Source organism: Crinia signifera, chromosome 3 (genome assembly GCF_055691185.1).
Source record: "Crinia signifera chromosome 3, ASM5569118v1, whole genome shotgun sequence".
NCBI classification, from domain to species: Eukaryota; Metazoa; Chordata; class Amphibia; order Anura; family Myobatrachidae; genus Crinia; species Crinia signifera.
Genome location: NC_139219.1, coordinates 34,515,879 through 34,533,903, shown reverse-complemented (window position 1 = coordinate 34,533,903; position 18,025 = coordinate 34,515,879). Strand labels below are relative to the sequence as shown.

At 43.6% G+C, this 18,025-nt stretch overlaps 1 protein-coding gene across 1 annotated transcript in view; it reads left to right on the top strand.

The window, feature by feature from the left end:
* Nucleotides 1–15,348, top strand: part of FERMT1 (FERM domain containing kindlin 1) — a 66,239-nt gene extending 50,891 nt beyond the window's left edge. The window contains exons 9-16 of the mRNA XM_083175626.1: nucleotides 99–148; nucleotides 4,506–4,630; nucleotides 7,221–7,327; nucleotides 10,437–10,658; nucleotides 12,496–12,620; nucleotides 12,991–13,132; nucleotides 14,349–14,564; nucleotides 14,687–15,348. Coding sequence (XP_083031752.1) covers nucleotides 99–148; nucleotides 4,506–4,630; nucleotides 7,221–7,327; nucleotides 10,437–10,658; nucleotides 12,496–12,620; nucleotides 12,991–13,132; nucleotides 14,349–14,522 — 945 coding nt within the window. The 3' untranslated portion in view covers nucleotides 14,523–14,564; nucleotides 14,687–15,348. The remainder of the gene's footprint in view (nucleotides 1–98; nucleotides 149–4,505; nucleotides 4,631–7,220; nucleotides 7,328–10,436; nucleotides 10,659–12,495; nucleotides 12,621–12,990; nucleotides 13,133–14,348; nucleotides 14,565–14,686) is intronic.
* Nucleotides 15,349–18,025: the final 2,677 nt, after the last annotated feature.

Sequence of the window (18,025 nt, the reverse complement as noted above, 5' to 3'; positions counted from 1 at the left end):
TAATAACAACGTGGCCCAGCTGCAATTATACATAATGTACTTTATAACACATAAATATGTTGTTAGCTTGATTCTTATATAGTATTTTGTTTCATCAGGAGGATATCACAGACATACCAAAACTTGCAGATAACTTAAAACTTTTTAGGTAAGTATTGTCCCACTTTTATTTATTTTTAGGTTTATTTACATAACAGATATCATTATTAGTTGCTACGTTTAGTAACCACAGTTTCCTGTTTGTGCAACACTTTACAACAGGAAGCAGATACGTAATGTGGATTTATGCTTGGAGCAGCTGGTGGTATTACTACTACGGATATGCCCACGGCCGCAGTTCTAATCAGCTGCGGTGCATGGAAAGTCGCACCACTGAGCGGACCCAGAGCAATCTTAATGTTGCTCACACTATCCGACGCCTTGCCAAGCAAACCCTATCAAAACTGCATGGATCTTTTAAGACATGTGACGTAGTAGCTACAGCTTGTGCCAACAATGTAATGATTAATCAGTCTCCTTTGAACTAAATTTAAATACATATTTGGTGTGTGTCATTACAAACCAGCTTACACTGCATTTAAACATCCTGAATTAAGCCAGTTTCCAGTACGTTTTATAATAAGAACTAATTAAAAGTCCATCAAAATCATTGCTTCTGCAATGTACTTTCACTTTGAGCTGTGACAGTATTTACTTTCACTTTGAGCTGTGACAGTTTTTAGCCACAAACTCTTGACCCCAGTCCCTATATGCTCCTACCTCCGGCCTCTGTATTCACAGCTTCCTCTCTCCATATCCAGCAAATTTGAAACAGATCAGTGCCCCTGCAAAAATTGCTTTCACTTTCTGACTTTAGCACACAAAGGAGTACTTTGCCCCATCAAGTGGTCACTGGTGGTACTTCACCTTGTAGAGATGAGAAGTAGTTTGATATATATATATATATATATATATATATATATATATATATTTATATAAAAAATAATCATCATCATCATCATAATATTGTTATTATTATGATTATTATTATGATTATTATTACTTAATAGTAGCAGCTAATAACAGTATTTAATCCTTTGTAATTCTCAAACAGATTGTTAATGTTCTAATTAGAGATGTGCAGACTGATTTACTCTAATTTCAAAGCAGGATCTTATTGGCTATCAACTGTCAACAACTGTCATGTGATTTGGGATAGCCAATAAGATCCTGCTTTGAAATCAGAGTAATACCCCTTTTACACCAAAATCCCTGGTCGGACCCTGGACTTTGAACATGGGAGTTTCCAGGGTTGGACCCAGCTTCATACCCCATTTACACAGCAATGTGACCCAGGTCGGACCCAGGTCTGCACCGTTTACACTGAACCTAGGTCAGCCCTGCTTTTCCCTATGGATGACATTAAAAATGTCCATTTTAGGACTAATAAACTGCTATCCAACCTTCCCTCAATTATTTTAAATAAAAATTAAAATACATGACAAGTTAGCATTGAAAAATGTTGGTTTGTTTATTTTGTAAAATATTTTTCAAACAGTTTTATTCAGTGCTCAAGCACACATAGCGGTATAAAAGCGCAGTATCACCCATGTGCTCCCCCCAGCCCCCCCCCCCCCCCCAAAAATATATAAATGATACTGCATCCAATTATGATTTCTGTGTGCACTGCCCGTATCCTTCCTGACTGCTGTCTTTTGCCACTGCAGCGCACTGTGGAAAGGCATCCAGCACTTCTGGTATCCTTTCAACACTACCTGGATGTCCCAACCTGGGTTGTGACCATTTACACCGCCTACGACCCAGGTCCAACCAGTGTTCAACCCTGGTCAGGACCTGGGTAGGAGACCAGTGTTACTGGACCTGGGTTGGCGCCTTTTACATCAACGCTGACCTGGGTCCGACCTGGGTCCAACCTGGGTTATTCCTTGGTGTAAAAGGGGTATAAATCACAGCCTGCACATCTCTAGTTCTAACTGGTTGTGTTACTGATGGTGTCCTCCAGCCGGTTTGATGCTTAATTGTAGCTTTTAATAAATGATGAGTGTGTCTGCCATAGGCGGTGTAAGGGGCTAATTCAGTAAAGATCGCTAATAAGAGAAAAAGCAGTGGACTGCGAGCAGTAAGCCCAAGCCCAGACAGAGGGCCAGGTGAACTAAGCTTCAAAAAGGTGGAGAGTGATAAACCACCAGTAAATCAGTTCCTACCTGTCATTTTTCAAACACAGCCTGTTGCATGACTGTTAGGAGCTGATTGGCTGGTACTTTATCACTCTCCATTTTATCACTTTTAGAAGCTTAGTACACCTGGCACAGAAAGATAAAATGCCCCGTGCAAAATTGTGAATGCATCACAGTAATTCTGTGAGTAGGTCTGAGGCTGCCACTAATCTGTGAGTGAGACATGCCGGAGACAGCGCTGATGCCAGAGATCTACCCCAAAAATGTGTGGGCACTCCTGCGTTTTTCAAACACACCCAGAAAACCCCATGTTTCTGCCCAGAAATGCTGGCTTCCTGTCAATCAAACTGCGACTACTATGATCAGAAATGTCATCACTTATTGCGTACATGCCAGTGTGTGTGCATACGCAATACGGCCGATACGCACACACACACACACGCAGTCGTTTAATAATCAACAGAATTGCAAACTCTCTATTTAGAAATACATTCTATGGTGGGGTTCTGCAGGACTCGTTATGAACCTGCGAAGGATGGGTCCTGCGATCACAGGGGACACCTGTTTATTGGCCTATGATGCTGGACACTTGTATATTACATCTATCTTTTAGAAATTAAATATTTCCCATGTTAATTTTAACCATACTTGCCTACTTTTAAAAACTAGTTTCAGGGAGGTTATAGTTGGTAGTAGAATTTTGCACAGCGCCCCATTGAGGGGGGCGTGTCATGCTCCACCCAAAGGGGCGTGTCTAGTTCCATATATGGAGTGATTGTGAAAACAGATTTGTGAACGTGGCACCTAGAAGCGTGGGTGTGTACTGCTACATCTGAGAGGAATCTTTTTAAAATTACTTATATCCAAAGGTAGATGAGCCCCAAAGCAGTTAGTAAGAGCTACTATACTTGGTAAAGTGCTGGGAAATGGTGCAGATGATTCAATGTAAATGTATCTATCTCTCATTCCTTTTTTCCCAAAAAATATAACAGTGTAATGTGGGCTAGGTGACATGAGGGAGATTGCTAGACTAATGAGGGAGAGAGGGAGATTGCTGCTATTTCAGGGAGTCTCCTGCAGAATGCAGGAGGGTAGGTAACTGGTTTTAACAAAGATTGATATGTAACGTGACAGGGGAATGGCCTATATAATGTACTTCTGTCCTCTAGGGGAATCCCTTCTATGATCAGTGGGAATCCCCAGCAGGAGAGAGACTCAAACACCTTTAGAGACACTTAATAACTGAAATCAAACATTAGGGGCCTGATTCAGACCAAGCTGCAAATCTTCAAAGCCCAGCAATCAGGAAAACGCTGCCCTGCCAGAATTTCCCCACGCCCCATGTGCACAGCTGCAAATACATTTGCAGCCGTGCACAAAGGGGGAAATCCACTCGCTTCAGTCCAGGGGGGTTGCAGTGCGTGGTGGGGTCCGGCCGTATCGCTACACAGGCGACGGGGGGGGGGGGGGGTATGTGTGTGTCTGGCCGTATCGCTAAACAGGCTGGGGGGGGGGGGTCCGGTCGTATCGCTACACAGGCGGGGCGTGAGGGGGAAGTCCGGCCGTACCGCCTCCGATCTGCTGCAGGTGAGAGAGGGAGGGAGAAGGGTTTGCGGCGCCGCATGTGCGGTCGTTCGATCAAGCTGCGATTTAACAGCCCAGTGAATCAGGCCACATTAGATGGCAGCTGAACTCTTCCTAAAAGAATTAAAAGTTAATGACAAAGTCACATATAGAAGTTACAGAAATATACTGAACATAATCATACATGCTCGAGAGATTAAGTAGTTACTGCTTTATCTTGTTGTACCTTATTGTTCCTCTGTAATCCAACAAACAACAAGATGCTACCAAAAGAAAGTCTTCTGTGAAGGAAAAAAAAATGACGTCAAAAATGTAGATTAACCCTTTGATTGTCAATATCTCTGAGAGATGTTCAAAATATCTGCTAAAAATACCGGCGTCGCTCACATTTGTTATAGAAATTCAAATAAAAAAACATTGTGTAAAAAAAGATTATATTTCCTATATAAGGGAACAATACAGGTCACTATGATGAAGAAAAAAGTGTGCTTGGAAATTTTCACTATTTTCACTAAATCAATTGGCACTCAAAGGGTTAATGTTTAAATAGAACATCAGAGTTGTGCAACTAGTCCTGGCTTTCAGTGGCAGCATGCAGCCAGTAATTGCGGGGTTAACGGTTATATATTTCTATCACATTGGGTGAGGTGTGAACGCACAGAGATAAGAGCTGGCTGCAGACCAATGTGTTCCCTTTAGCATTGAATTTGGTCATCTGATAACATGTTTCTGTTTGTTTTCCAGGCCTAAGAAGCTGACGCTAAAAGCTTACAAGCAATACTGGTTCATTTTTAAAGATACATCAATATCTTACTTTAAAAATAAAGATGCGGGTCACGGAGAACCGATTGAAAAGTTGAATCTCAGAGGTGAGAAAATGCCCAAGTATATATGTGTGGGAGAGGATAGGGTGGCTTGGCACTGAGGCAAAGATCCCGAATTGTGCCCATCTCTTGTGTCATCCACACATGCCCAGGGTAATCACATTCTGGGAATGATGCCCAGGTTATAATCACAGGCTCTACCCAGGGTATAATAATATTTTAAAGCTGCAGTCAAGGTATTATTACTATCTTTTGCTGATTCCCAGGGTATAATCACATTCTAAGGCTGATGCCCTGGGTATTATCACAGTCTGGGGCTGATGCCCAGTATATAATCACATTCTAGGTCTGATGCCCTGGGTAAAATTGAAATTTGTGGTTGATGCACAGGGTATAATCACATTGTAGGTCTGATGCACAGGGCAGATTCGCAATCTGGGGATGATCCCCAGGGTATAATTGTATTATAGTTCTTATACCCAGGGTATAATCACATTCTGGGGCTAGAGCCCAGGATATAATTACAATGTGGGGCCAATGCTGAGGATATAATCACAATCTGGTGCTGATTGCAGAGGGGTAACTCTGGGAGGCAATAGAGTCATCTGCCGCTGGGCTCCTGCTACCAAGGGGGCACCTCTCCTCCCCTGTAAATTTGAATCAGTTAATTGAAAGCTGTCAATATCGCTTCTGTGCTGACTCCCCCTGCTGGCAGGACCATAGAAGTCCCACTCTCTTTATTCTCAACATAGTTTTTGCAAGTGTTAAACCCTGTATTAGAACACACGACCGCTTCCACTAGATGCAGACACCTTACTGATTGAGATATTTGCTCCTGCAAAGGAAGCATGCGAATTCTACAGTAGCTGTATGAAGTTACACTACATAGCGCTGCCTAATAGTAATGGTTTTCAGCTAACAATTAGAAGTCAGAATCGGGATACTTACAGTGCAGAAGCTCTATCAGTAAGGTGTTTGCCTCCAGTAAGACTGATAACAGGTTCTAATCCTGGGTATGTGTGGGAGGGCGACACCAATATTTATCTTGCCTTCGGGCAACTGGGACGCATTTACACCACTACATCATCCGACCCGCTCACGATGTGCACCGTGAGCGGGTTCCGATCCGATCGCGACCCGCACCCAGGTGTATGGTCGTTTTCAGATCCTTCCTGCTGCAGGTAGGATCTGAATAACGACCAACTGACCCGCGGGACCGCGCATCCGATCGGGATCGGACCAGAACAGGCAAAAAAAGGGCCCAATCTACCTACAATCTACATCCAATCGGTTGGGATTAGATCTAGATTGATGGGATTGGGCCCTTGTCGTTCTGGTGTGTACCCTGCATTAGATCCTTCCAATTCTAAATCGCCCGGAGATAAGCAGAGATGATCATACAAGTGTTTGGGGTTGTTTTTTTTAGGCCAAATTTTGCATATTCCAGGTTTTTTTTACATTTATCAACAGGATTCTGTGCGCGATTTTGAAATACATTGCTAATTTGTATTTGTTCAACTTTCAAAGTGGAAAAGAAGCATGTCTGTTTTATATACAATGATATAAGACAGGAGTCAGTACCATAAACAATGCTTCCTAACTACCATACCCCTCCCACAAGGACATTCCTTCAGTAATCCGGCTAGTAGTGAGTGAACTTATCCAACTGACCATGACATGTTTATATTAATCAGTGTAAAGAACAATCACCATCCAGACAGTGGTGAAAACATTACGCAGGCGGCTGATTAATGATGCAGCTTATCTGTAACATGCAATAGACTCTGGGGCAGAGGCAGAACTCTGGGAGGCAATGGAGTCATCTGCCGCTGGGCTCCTGCTCCCAAGGGGGCACCTCTCCTCCCCTTCAAGTTTGAATCAGTTCATTGAAAGCAGATGACATTGCTAATGTGGCTGACTCCCTCTTCTAACAGCATTTTTGCAAGTGTCACACCCTGTATTAGATCCCATGACCTTACTGTAGACCAGGGCTGGGCAACACCGGCCCTCCAGATGTTAATGAACTACACATCCCAGGATGCTTTGCATTAGTTTTGCTATGTGGCCATGCTGAAACTGATGCAAGGCATGCTGGGATGTGTAGTTCATCAACATCTGGAGGGCCGGTGTTGCCCAGCCCTGCTGTAGACAGACACCTTACTGATTGAACTATTTAGGGGGGCACCAATACTAATCCTGTCTCCGGGCATATGGTGATAGCGCTGACCGGCGCCCCTCGCATGCCCTGTAGGGTGCATGCACCTGGCTGACCGAAAGTTCGCCGTGGATGTGCGCACCCTGAGTCTGCACATGAGCAAAAACGCGCATGCATAGACAACATCGGTCCTCCGTGCGAATGCACAGCCGACAGAACAGATCAGAATAAGGGCCGCTTTCTGTGTAAGATCACTATAATGTACTGCTTGTACCTTCATACAACTTTATTTTATTATTTTTGTGTTTTGTAGGCATGTATTTACATAATCACGCAGTATTGTTTGTTTTCCTTGTCCTTGGAAAAGACACAAACCTCCTATAGGGGTACGACAATGTAGAAAGCAGAGCACTTCACTTCAAGCTTTTCCATATCCATGTGGGTGGAAGTATTACATTTGTCATTTGTGTATCTGTTCAGGTTGTGAGCTTGTTCCAGACGTCAATGTATCACAGAAACGCTTTGGGATTAAACTATTAATACCGTTTGCAGAAGGAATGAATGAAATTTACTTAAGATGTGACAACGTAAGTATTAATCCGTGTAATGGCTTCATACTCAGACAAATTTAAAATCTTATACCTCTAAAATAAAGACACATATAAAGTTAGCACTAATTGATAGATAGATATATTTAAAATGATAACTTCGACCACACTGAATTATAAGCAGGGCCCTCTCTCCTCATGAGCTTTTCTCTGCCCCTGATAATTACGTCAGTGTCCTGTCCCCTGCCACAACTGTCTCTATTTACCATGTACTTGTCCTAATTTGCCTTTGACTGTCATTCATTATTTTCTTGTTTTTCGCTCATCTGTGTATTGTCGGGCGCTGTGGAACCCGTGTGGCACCATATAAATAAACAATAATAACCCCCCCCCAACAGTTCACGTTTTCCAGGTCACCCTGCAGGTGCATTACTCCCTGACACATTTTAAAAGATCCACAGGTGGAGCTAATTACTTCACTTGTGAATCTGTGAGGAGACCAGGAAAAAGTGAACTGTTGGGGGGGTCCTGAGGACCGAAGTTGAGAACCACTGTATTAAGTGAAGCCACACTTGCACATATTTCCCACAATCTTATGATATCATTTTCAAAGATTTTTTTATTACCACAGAATTTGATGGTTTTCTGAAGCACGGCCATAACTAGGGTCTGGGCAACACTGAGAAAACATAGATTGTCTTTGTAAGGATATCCGTATGTCTATCCCATGCATGTATAAATTGTTCTACTGTCTTAGCCTCTACCAACTCTGATGGGAGACTATTCCACTTGTCTACTACCCTTTCTGTGAAGTGATTTTTCCTCAGATGTCCCCTGAACCTCCCTCCCCCCCAGTGTCAGTGCATGTCCTTGTGTTCTAATACTTCTCTTCATTTGAAGAATGTTTCCCCCCTGGATTTTGTTTATACTCTTAAATTATTTGAAAGTTTCTATCATGTCGTTCCCCCCCCCCCCCCTTCCCTTCTCTAAACCAAAGTGAAGAAGTTGACATCCAACCAATCATTCATAAGAATAATATTTGCTTACATTTGGCCATCCATGCTGTATAGGGTAACTTTGGGAGATGGTAGGCTGTGCCAGGTGATTCTTTACATCCAATCCCCAATTTTACAACCAGTGCCCCTGATCTGAATACTGTCTTAGCTCCTCTACTCTTTATGTCGCAGTTGGAGATTATGGGGAGCAGGGGGGGGGGGGGCTTTAAGAGAGGAGGAGGCCAATTCGCAGCCCCCTCCAGTCGGTCCCCCTCCTCTCTGCCGGGAGCAGCGCCCGCCCGCCGCCTAGTGCAGTAGAGTCTGAGCACTAGAGCTCTTAAACTCTACTGGCCATGCGCAAACCGCCTAAAAAATGATGCAGCGGACATTTTTCTGGCGATTCTGGCAGCACAGCTGCCTTCATCATGGGACTCCTTAGGGGATTAAAAGATTGGGTGTAGTGTGTGCAGTATGGGCCCCCTGGGACCAGTGGAGTATTTATAGTTGCACCCATTATCCACTGGTGGGGAGAGATAATGGGCCAGATTCTCTAAGCTTCAAAAGTGATAAAATTGGAGAGTGATAAACAGCCAGCCAATCAGCTCCTACCTGCCTTGTCACAGGCTGTGTTTGAAAAATGTCAGACAGGAGCTGATTGGCTGGCTGTTTATCACTCTCCATTTTATCTATTTTGAAGCTTACAGAATCTGGCCCAAAGTAAGTACCAAGCAGTCAGTTCCTAGCTCTAACTGTCCAAACACAGCCTGTAAAATGACAGGAGTTGATTGGTTGGTACTTTTTCTTTCTCCACTTTATCTCTCCAATCTTTGATAAGTCTCCCCTTGTGACAGTAAGAGTAGAACTAAAAAGCCTTCAAGTCGCCAAACGCCATGGTTATGAATATGCACTTTAGTAAATATACCCCAAAGGAGTGAGCATAGGGCCATAACCTCTTTTCTGTGCATATTATTCATTCAACTAGTTAAAATCCTGTCAAAATGACGACTTCTCCAATGTACTTTCACTTTGAGCTGTGACAGTTTTTAGCCCACGAACTCTCCACCCCACCCACCAGTCCCTATCTGCTCCTACCAATCTCTGTCTTCACTGCTTCCTATCTCCATATCCAGCAAGTTTGAAGCAGATCAGTGTTCCTGCAAAAGGAGTAATTTGGTCAGTCGAGTGGCCTCTAGTGGCCACTGGCATTACTTCACCTCATAGAGGTGAGGAGTAGTTAGCCTTTTTTATTTACAGACTAGTTAAAAGCCCATCAAAATGATGTGGGACATGGGTGGTGGTGGTGGTGGTGGTGGCGGAGGGGGTAGTTCGCTACTCATACAGGAGCTGACCAGTTCTGGACTCCTGCTGCGGGGAGCCGGGGCTTTGTCATGCAGCGCAGCGGCAGATTCCAGAATCAGACCCTCGGTTCCAGAGTCAGCAGAATATGTTGTAGCAGGAATTGGAATCTGGTCAGATCTTGGTAAAAAATAAATGAATGTAGGGCTCCATTTCCTATACTATATATTCCGCCTTCCGGACTATTGTACCTGTTTAGCAGTGGTGGATTTCCCACTAGGCAAGTAAGGCACATGCCTAGGGGTAACACTTGCTGGGGGGGCCGCGCAGCATGCTCACTTGCATGAGAGCCCTGCTGGGCCAATGGCCAGATGATACTAGGTAATAATTTTTGTATCTTCTTCAGGGTTCCCGGGTCCCACAGGGCTAACATCGGGGTTGTAGGCGGATCCAGAGGACCGGGCACCAATTCTCAGGCTTCCCATCATGCCTGGCTCCTCTCCCCTATAACCCCGCCTCCATGCTAGGTCACTCAGTTTTTTGTTGGTGCCTGCAGGAAGCATGTGCAAGCTTTGTATTTAGAATTTTACTTCTTTTTTTTTGTGTCCTCAATTCTTATTTTTTTATTTTATTTTGTAATTGGTCGGGGGGGGGGACAATGGTCTGTAAATTGTAGTGGTGGTGGTGGTGGAGGTAAGGGGGTGAGGCTACTGTTGCTCTGGCAGTCAGGGGGCCCTACCATGATTTGATGGAGGGGTGATCAATAATGTGTCTAGGGGTGTCCTGACTGTTGAATTGCCCCTGCTGTTTTGTGCTGGTACATGTTGTACTAAATTCCTTATACCTTCCAAAACCAGGAAAGCCAATACGCCAAATGGATGGCTGCTTGTATACTGGCCTCCAAAGGAAAGACAATGGCGGATAGCTCGTATCGATCTGAAGTACAGAACATCCTCTCGTTTCTCCGGATGAAGAACAGAAACACAACAGCACAAGTGCCTTCTGACTTGGTGAATGTGGACATGAAGCCGGAGTGTTTAGTGTCCCCAAAGTATGCCAAGAAATATAAAACAAAACAGGTATTCTATGAACAATCATATATAGGTACATGCGGAATTCTTTCTGTGACAAGTTACCACATATTTCGGTGCTACTGTACCACAAGAGGAAGACCTTGTTCTATATGATCACAGAACACACAATGACTTCTAATATCCTTGGGGGAGATCAAACATTGGAGATAAAGTACCACATCGGGTGGCCGATCCCACTGCATTTTTTCAATCCGGTCATTTGAGATTGAAAAACACTCAATCCATGGATTGCTCCACCCTAGTGTCTGTCCATTTCATTTAAATAAATTGACACCCCCCGCCCAATTGGCTGCCCCACAGGTTTACTTACAGTACATGGGGCTGGCCATTGATAGCAGGCAGCAGCAGGACCTGACAGGCGGTGGGTGGATATGTGTGGGGAGTGGAGAGGTGTGACAAGTGGAGAGGTGCGTTGGGCAGAGAGGTGCAGCACAGAGCCGCACAGCTGGGTGCTCAGATGCCTCCTTGCATTAGATTGTGCATGCGCAGGCTAATCCCGGGATTGGAAGCTCCAATCCCAGGATTTGAATACTGGCGATACAGTATTAGGGCCAAATCCCAGGAAATTGCCGATCCTGGGATAGGCCACCCTAGTACCAACCAATCAGCTTCTGTTATTTTTCAAACACAGCCTGCAAAACAGAAGCTGAGTGGTTCTTTATTTTACACCAAGAGAAGTGTGGACCTCAGAATTTACTTCTAATAAGCAATGGTGACAGAACTCATTATTCATTCATTATTCAGCTATTATTCACAGGAGTTTATACTAGATGTGCGGGTTCGGATTTGTCCAGACTAACTCATACCATTTGGCAGTTTCCTTAATAGTCAGACTCCCTAAGCAAACCCCGTTTTGCTGATATTTCCTTATGGGAAGAGACTTGCCCCTTAGGCACACTGATACCCCTTTCACATCGCAATTTTAAAACGGTATATTGCCGTTTTTTTTCCATTTTAAAACGTTTAAGGTGCAATGTGAAAGTGCCTACACGTTTTAAAGCCGTTTTTTTGGCAGTTTGAACAGCTCTATTTCAATGGCTTGAAACGTGTCCCTTGGGGGTTAAACGGGTTGAATGTTTGAATGGTATTAAATGATTTTTAAAACGGTTTTCACCTGCAATGTGAAAGGTCTCAAGGCTCAGACCCGTTTTAAAGTCCCATTTAAGAATACCGTGTCATTACCCATTTCTGCAATGTGAAAGCAGTATCACTCTGATATTAGCTGTTTGTTATGGTCACAGTGGCCACACAAATTATCGTGAAAAATTGGGTTTCCTCACCCTCCTCTACCTTAGGTGAATGGAAAACCGCTTCATTGGAAATTCTCATGAAATGCAAATGATCGACCTCTAGAATTGATAACGGAATTGTGGCGATTTATAAGACCAGATCCAAGCGAGTATTTGGAAAATACTTGAGAAGAGAGAATGTTTTTTGTGCGGCAGAATACCGGATGTGATCTTTGCTTTACCCCATATCAGTTTGTCCCCCTCCATGTTTTCTGATCGTTCACCTACCTAAGAACATTCTTGCAGACCTATAAATTATATGGACATAAATGGTCTTTAATTGAATTGCATTACGACTTTATTACAGAACATAAATTAGTTCTGTGGTTGTTTTCTTATTGTTTGGTTTTTTATGATGTGTTTTATTTTCTTCTATTATAACATCATTTGCTTGGAATGTTATGTAATAAGAATGGGGGACACTATTCCCGTTATCTGTAATATCCTTTTGCTTTATTGTGTTTTTTTTCTTATTCTCTTGCGATTATGTAAACAAACTTTATTTAAAAATATATATATTTCTGTTGTCACAGTTGGCTTCCCGTATTCTGGAGGCACAGCAGAACATTTCCCAGATGGCCCTCGTTGAAGCCAAAATGAGGTTTATCCAGGCATGGCAATCGCTCCCAGAGTTTGGCTTGGCCTATTATATCGTAAGGTAAAATTCATATCTACCATAGGTTTTATCAACAAATGTATTGATGTTGTCTTCTCCTTCCAAGACTAATTGGAGGACAGTGGAATGGTGAGGATTCCACCTTAATGTTTTTTTAAATACAGAATTAAATAAACCCTTGAATGCCAAAATTCCCTACATGTTGGTGTTGTCTGGAACAGTCCGTATCCCTAAAACCTCTAGAACCCAGCTTTGGTCACCTGTAAATGATTGTGTTTAGACGGTTTGGTTTACTCCGTCACTTTATGTCTGTATTGGTGCAGATGTAGAACAGGTGGAATGAGTTCATAAACATCTGCACTAATTTCCCCCATCATGGATGGTAATAGAAATGTTTTCATTATTTCAACAGATTTAAGGATGGCAAAAAAGATGAACTACTTGGTGTATCCTACAACAGACTTATCAGGATAGATATGGCAACTGGGGATCCTGTTACAACCTTCAGATATTCCAACATGAAACAGTGGAATGTGAACTGGGAAATACAACAGGTACCTCCAGAATCCTTATCCTAAGTGTAATTTATAAACATTAATATTGAATTACATTAGGTTCTAGTTGTAAGATGAAAGATCTGATAAACCACCTTAAATGACCCAACATTTCATAACATCTGTGAACTGTACACAGTGTGGATGTGCAACATTTCATAATGTCTAAGAACTGTAGACAGTGTCAATTTTCAGGATCAAGGTTAGAACCTCATTTTTTGTTCTAAAGGATAACTCAAATCAAATTAGAATTAAAAAAGACACCAATAGCATTCCAATAATCTGTACGTTGTATCTACTGAAGTGGCATAACTACAAATTTTGAACCACAAAAGAGTTTCGGTACTTGTGTAGTTTCACGGCGGCAGCTTATGCTACGTTTGAAGCGACGCTATTAGCATAGCCCAATGGCTGCCTTACTTCTGTAGTTTCATGGCGGCAGCCTAAGCTACATTATCAGCGTAGGCTGCCGCCGTGAAACTACACAAGTTACTACCGTACTGTTGCCGGGAACTGCATCACTGTCCCTGGCAAGCCTACTCAGCGCCTCATTCACACCGGCAGCGCCAACATGATCCCCTCTCTTTAGTCTCAGACACTCCAGCAATGAGACGCTCTTGCGTCTGAGTAGCTATTACAGCAGGGTACAGCAACACTGCCTACATGGTTAACGGTTCTGTAGCGCCTTTTCAAACCCCCACTATATACAGCAGCCCGAAGTGTGGCGAGACCGCCGAGCCCCACGAGAGGACGCGTTATGCGTCCACCCGACCTTTTCATGCCCCCACTATCCACGTCAGCACGGAGTTGATTTTATATAGTGTGGCGAGCCCGAAGCTTGGCAACCCCCACGAGGGGACGCGGATTACATGTAAGGTAATACACATTCCCTCGCGGGGCTCGCTGCGCTCGCCACATTCGGGCTCGGTGGCTCGCTGCACTCACCACACTGTATAGCTACGCCACTGTATAGGGTGCATGCACTATAATCAGTCAGTCAGGGGTGCTGAGGAATGTTAGCAGGGGGATGTAGACAGAGTGGCACATTGCCAGCTCAGCCACTAATTGAAGCATCCCCATGGAGCATTTAAATACAGTATGTGGTTGAATACTTGTTTTATTAGTTTGCGGAATTGGTTCTGTGGCCCAGCCCCCTTCCATAGTACGCAGAACATCAGCTCTGTTCCTCTCACATGGGATTCTGTTTGTCTCTTAGGTCGCCATTGAGTTTGACCCTAACATTTCCATCGCCTTCATGTGTCAAAGTGCAAGCTGCAAAGTGGTTCATGAATATATTGGAGGGTATATCTTCCTCTCTACCCGATCAAAAGACCAGAACGAAACTTTGGATGAAGAGCTTTTCCACAAACTAACTGGCGGCCAGGAATGAGTGGCGGAAGATTAATCAACTCTTATTTATACAGATCTATTATATATATATATATATATATATATATATATATATATATATATATATATATATATATATATATATATATATATATATATATATATATATATATATATATATATATATATATATATATATATATAGAGAGAGAGAGAGCTTTCATCAGGGGAAGCAATTCTGCTGCGCATATCGGACTTCCTGTGTGACAGACTTCTGATGAGGACAACAAAGAGCGCATTTATGAGCCCCTCGTCTGATAACATAACACCACGGCTTATAGTCTGCTGGCTGCAGGATTTAGCAGAACGCCGATGCCATGGAGAGTTTTCTACGCGTTTCTTGGCTTTGGAAAAAAGACTGAAATCTCATAAACTCAGATTTGATACTATTTGTATTATTTTTGTTAGTTTCGATGTTGCCTTAAGCATTGATATTGTAAAATAAGTGTCATTGTCAAAACAAATTGGTATCTGTTATATATATTTTTAGGGGGGACTGAATTTATTAAATATGTGTCATACATTAAAGTATGTTGGAACTCAATTAAAATATCAGGATTCACAATAAAGTTATTGATAGAAGAAAACTAATCAAATGTATATAGAGATTCACTTTTTTATAGGCAGTTATAAAATGTATTAAACATGGAAGTGACAGGTGATTTATTTGTGCAATATAAATACAAAAACCTATTACTGCCCCCTACAGGCTATTGGTTGGAACTTCTCCTTTGACGCTGTAATATATCGTATATACACATAACCATATATGGCTGGAAAGCTGACAATAAATATCCTTACCCTTACTTTCATGTATCCATTTGGTTTGTGCTTTATTATTATACAAGATGTCTGTACTTACTATACAGCATTATGCAAGTGTGTTACTGAAAGATAATGTACCATTCCTATATAAGGTGTGGGTCATATGATACTTAATCAGAAGTGCAGCAATATTAAGGTTTTTTTTATTCAAATAATATGTAGATTTTTTTCACTGTTGACATTCATTAGGGCAGTGGTAGCCACCTCCAGTCCTCGAGAGCTACCAACATTTCACATTTTCCAGACCACCTAGCTGCTGCACAGGTGTACTCATTACTCACACATTTTAAAAGATCCACAGGTGGAGCTAATTACTTCACCTGTGATTCTGTGAGGAGATCTGGGAAACATTAAGGGGGGTATTCAATGCTCCGGCGAGCGCACGACAGCGAATCCTGTTTTGAATTCGCCGTGCGCTCACAGTGTTCCCTCTAAGCTGTGTGCGCGTGCGCGCGCACACAACTCGACGAGTGTGCGCACAGACATTACAACAGAGCGCACAAAGCAGCAGTGGTCCCTTTTTGCAGTTGTGGACTCAATTAATGTGTGTTTCACCCATTAACTACATTGGGCGGTATTCAATGAGAATACCTGCGAGGTGCAGCGAATCCTTTTTAGGATTCGCTGCACATTTGCCACGTTCCGGAGACGGCGGGCTCCGGTATTCAACGTGTCAGGGGCTCGCTGCCCCTGACTGGCGAATATGAGCTCCTGCGGCGTATGCCGCAGGAAGCCTGAGGACGGTGCCAGGCAGAGAGATGGAAGTCTCTCTGCCTAGCCCAGAACGTTTGTGGGGGTTAGGTGGGCTCCCCGGGTGCCAGGCAGCACAGGCTGCCCCCCGGGGGTGCCAGCAGGGGACCTATATTCACTATACCCGATCGTAACGATCGGGTGCAGTGAATATATAAATATGTAATGAGCGGCTCGGTTCCGGCGCCCCCTGCTGGCTGCTGTGTAAAAAAAAATATATATTTTTTAAAATTAAATATATATTCATGTGCTTACAGCACATGAATAAAAATAGCATGCCCCTCTTTAGAATAAAATTCCTGATTTTTTGACACCAAATGTAAAAAACAAAACACTTTATTTTAAAAGTTCACCTTCCACTTCACCATAAAAAGATAGCGATTGCTACTCGGTGAATCATGGCGAAAAAAACCTTGAAATGTATTCGCCATCTGGTCATTGAATAGGGTGATTCACCGTTTTAGTCAAAAATTCGCCAAACAGCACAAATTCGCCATAAAAACATGGCGAATCAGGCTCATTGAATTCCGCCCATTGTGCTGTGTTTTGAATGTTTAAATGTTTAATATCATTTTGAAGTAAAGTTAACACAAATGCTGAGCGTCATTTTCCAGTTATATATGTGACGCACAAAAATGTTAATTTCCTTCCAAAATTGCACAGCCAAAATCTTTAGCCGCACACAGCCTTCGTAAAATTAGAGGGAACATTGGCGCTCACCCTGATTCACTGTACCATGTAATTCCCCGCCAGCCGCCAGCCCACACTATTCAATGCGCACACAGAGGACGGGGACTGGTCCAGCAGCAGCAGACCTCCGGATGCAGCATCCCCAGCACTGACCTCTGCTATCACCATGCTGGGGCTGCCAGAGGTCTGCTGCTGCTGCTGGACCCGTCTCTCCCTACTGGTCTGACAGCTGCTGAGGCAGAGGCAGTTAGTGTCCCGCCTGCAGTGGTGATGCCAGTCGGGAGCCTGTGGCCCTGCTGGGGTCGGGGAATGGAGCGGGTGGCGTGTTGGGATTGTTGGCCCCCAGGGGAGAGGTGCCCGGGCTGCTGAGTGGCATCTTCTTCCAGGTGCCCCCCTGTCCCCTCCGCAGAGGTCTGTGGCTGGTCCCGGAGCGCAGGATGAGGAGGACGCCAGGACATGCTGAACTGGCTGCCGAAGGACAATTGTGGGGGGGTGCCGCTGATCTCACATACACCGCAGGGACCCCCTGCCCGCCAGCGCTACTCGATATGACCCTGCATGCGGTGCCCCTCCTACAAAATGTAATGTAATCAGCAGAGCAGCATCTCTTATATATTTGGCTACATCTGTCACAAAGTGTGTCTGGATCTATAATGCTGGGTGGAGCCTCTGACTCACATGACTGACTCACATGACAGAGAACCAGCCCAGTGAGCCCACAGACAGTGCCAGACACCCTCTACCTCTCCATGTTACACAGCAAAGACACAGCTACTCACCAGACACACCAGGTGAGCGCCCCACACCTCCATACTTCCCAACATGACCCTCTCCAGCAGGGACAGAATGCTCTGTTTGTGGACTTCCATCTTAATTTATGATTGTCATCACATGTCATTTTAAACAGGGTAATTGATAAGAAAGGTGTTTAAGCACAGGTGATGGTAATCCATAAATTAAGAAGAAAGTCCAGAAACAGAGCAATGTGTCCCTCCTGGAGAGGGTCATGTTGGGTATGCACCTCCCTTCCCCCACATTCACGGCATCCCCACGATTAAATGGCACATGCAAAACACTGACATGGCTATGGTCAACAATGAAAAAGGTTGACAAGATTTATTTTTCACTTTTTCAATGTTTTCATATTCATTCTCATGTGTCGACATGGACACCAATGAAGTGCCACACTTATGTCAACATTTACATGTGTTGACCTTT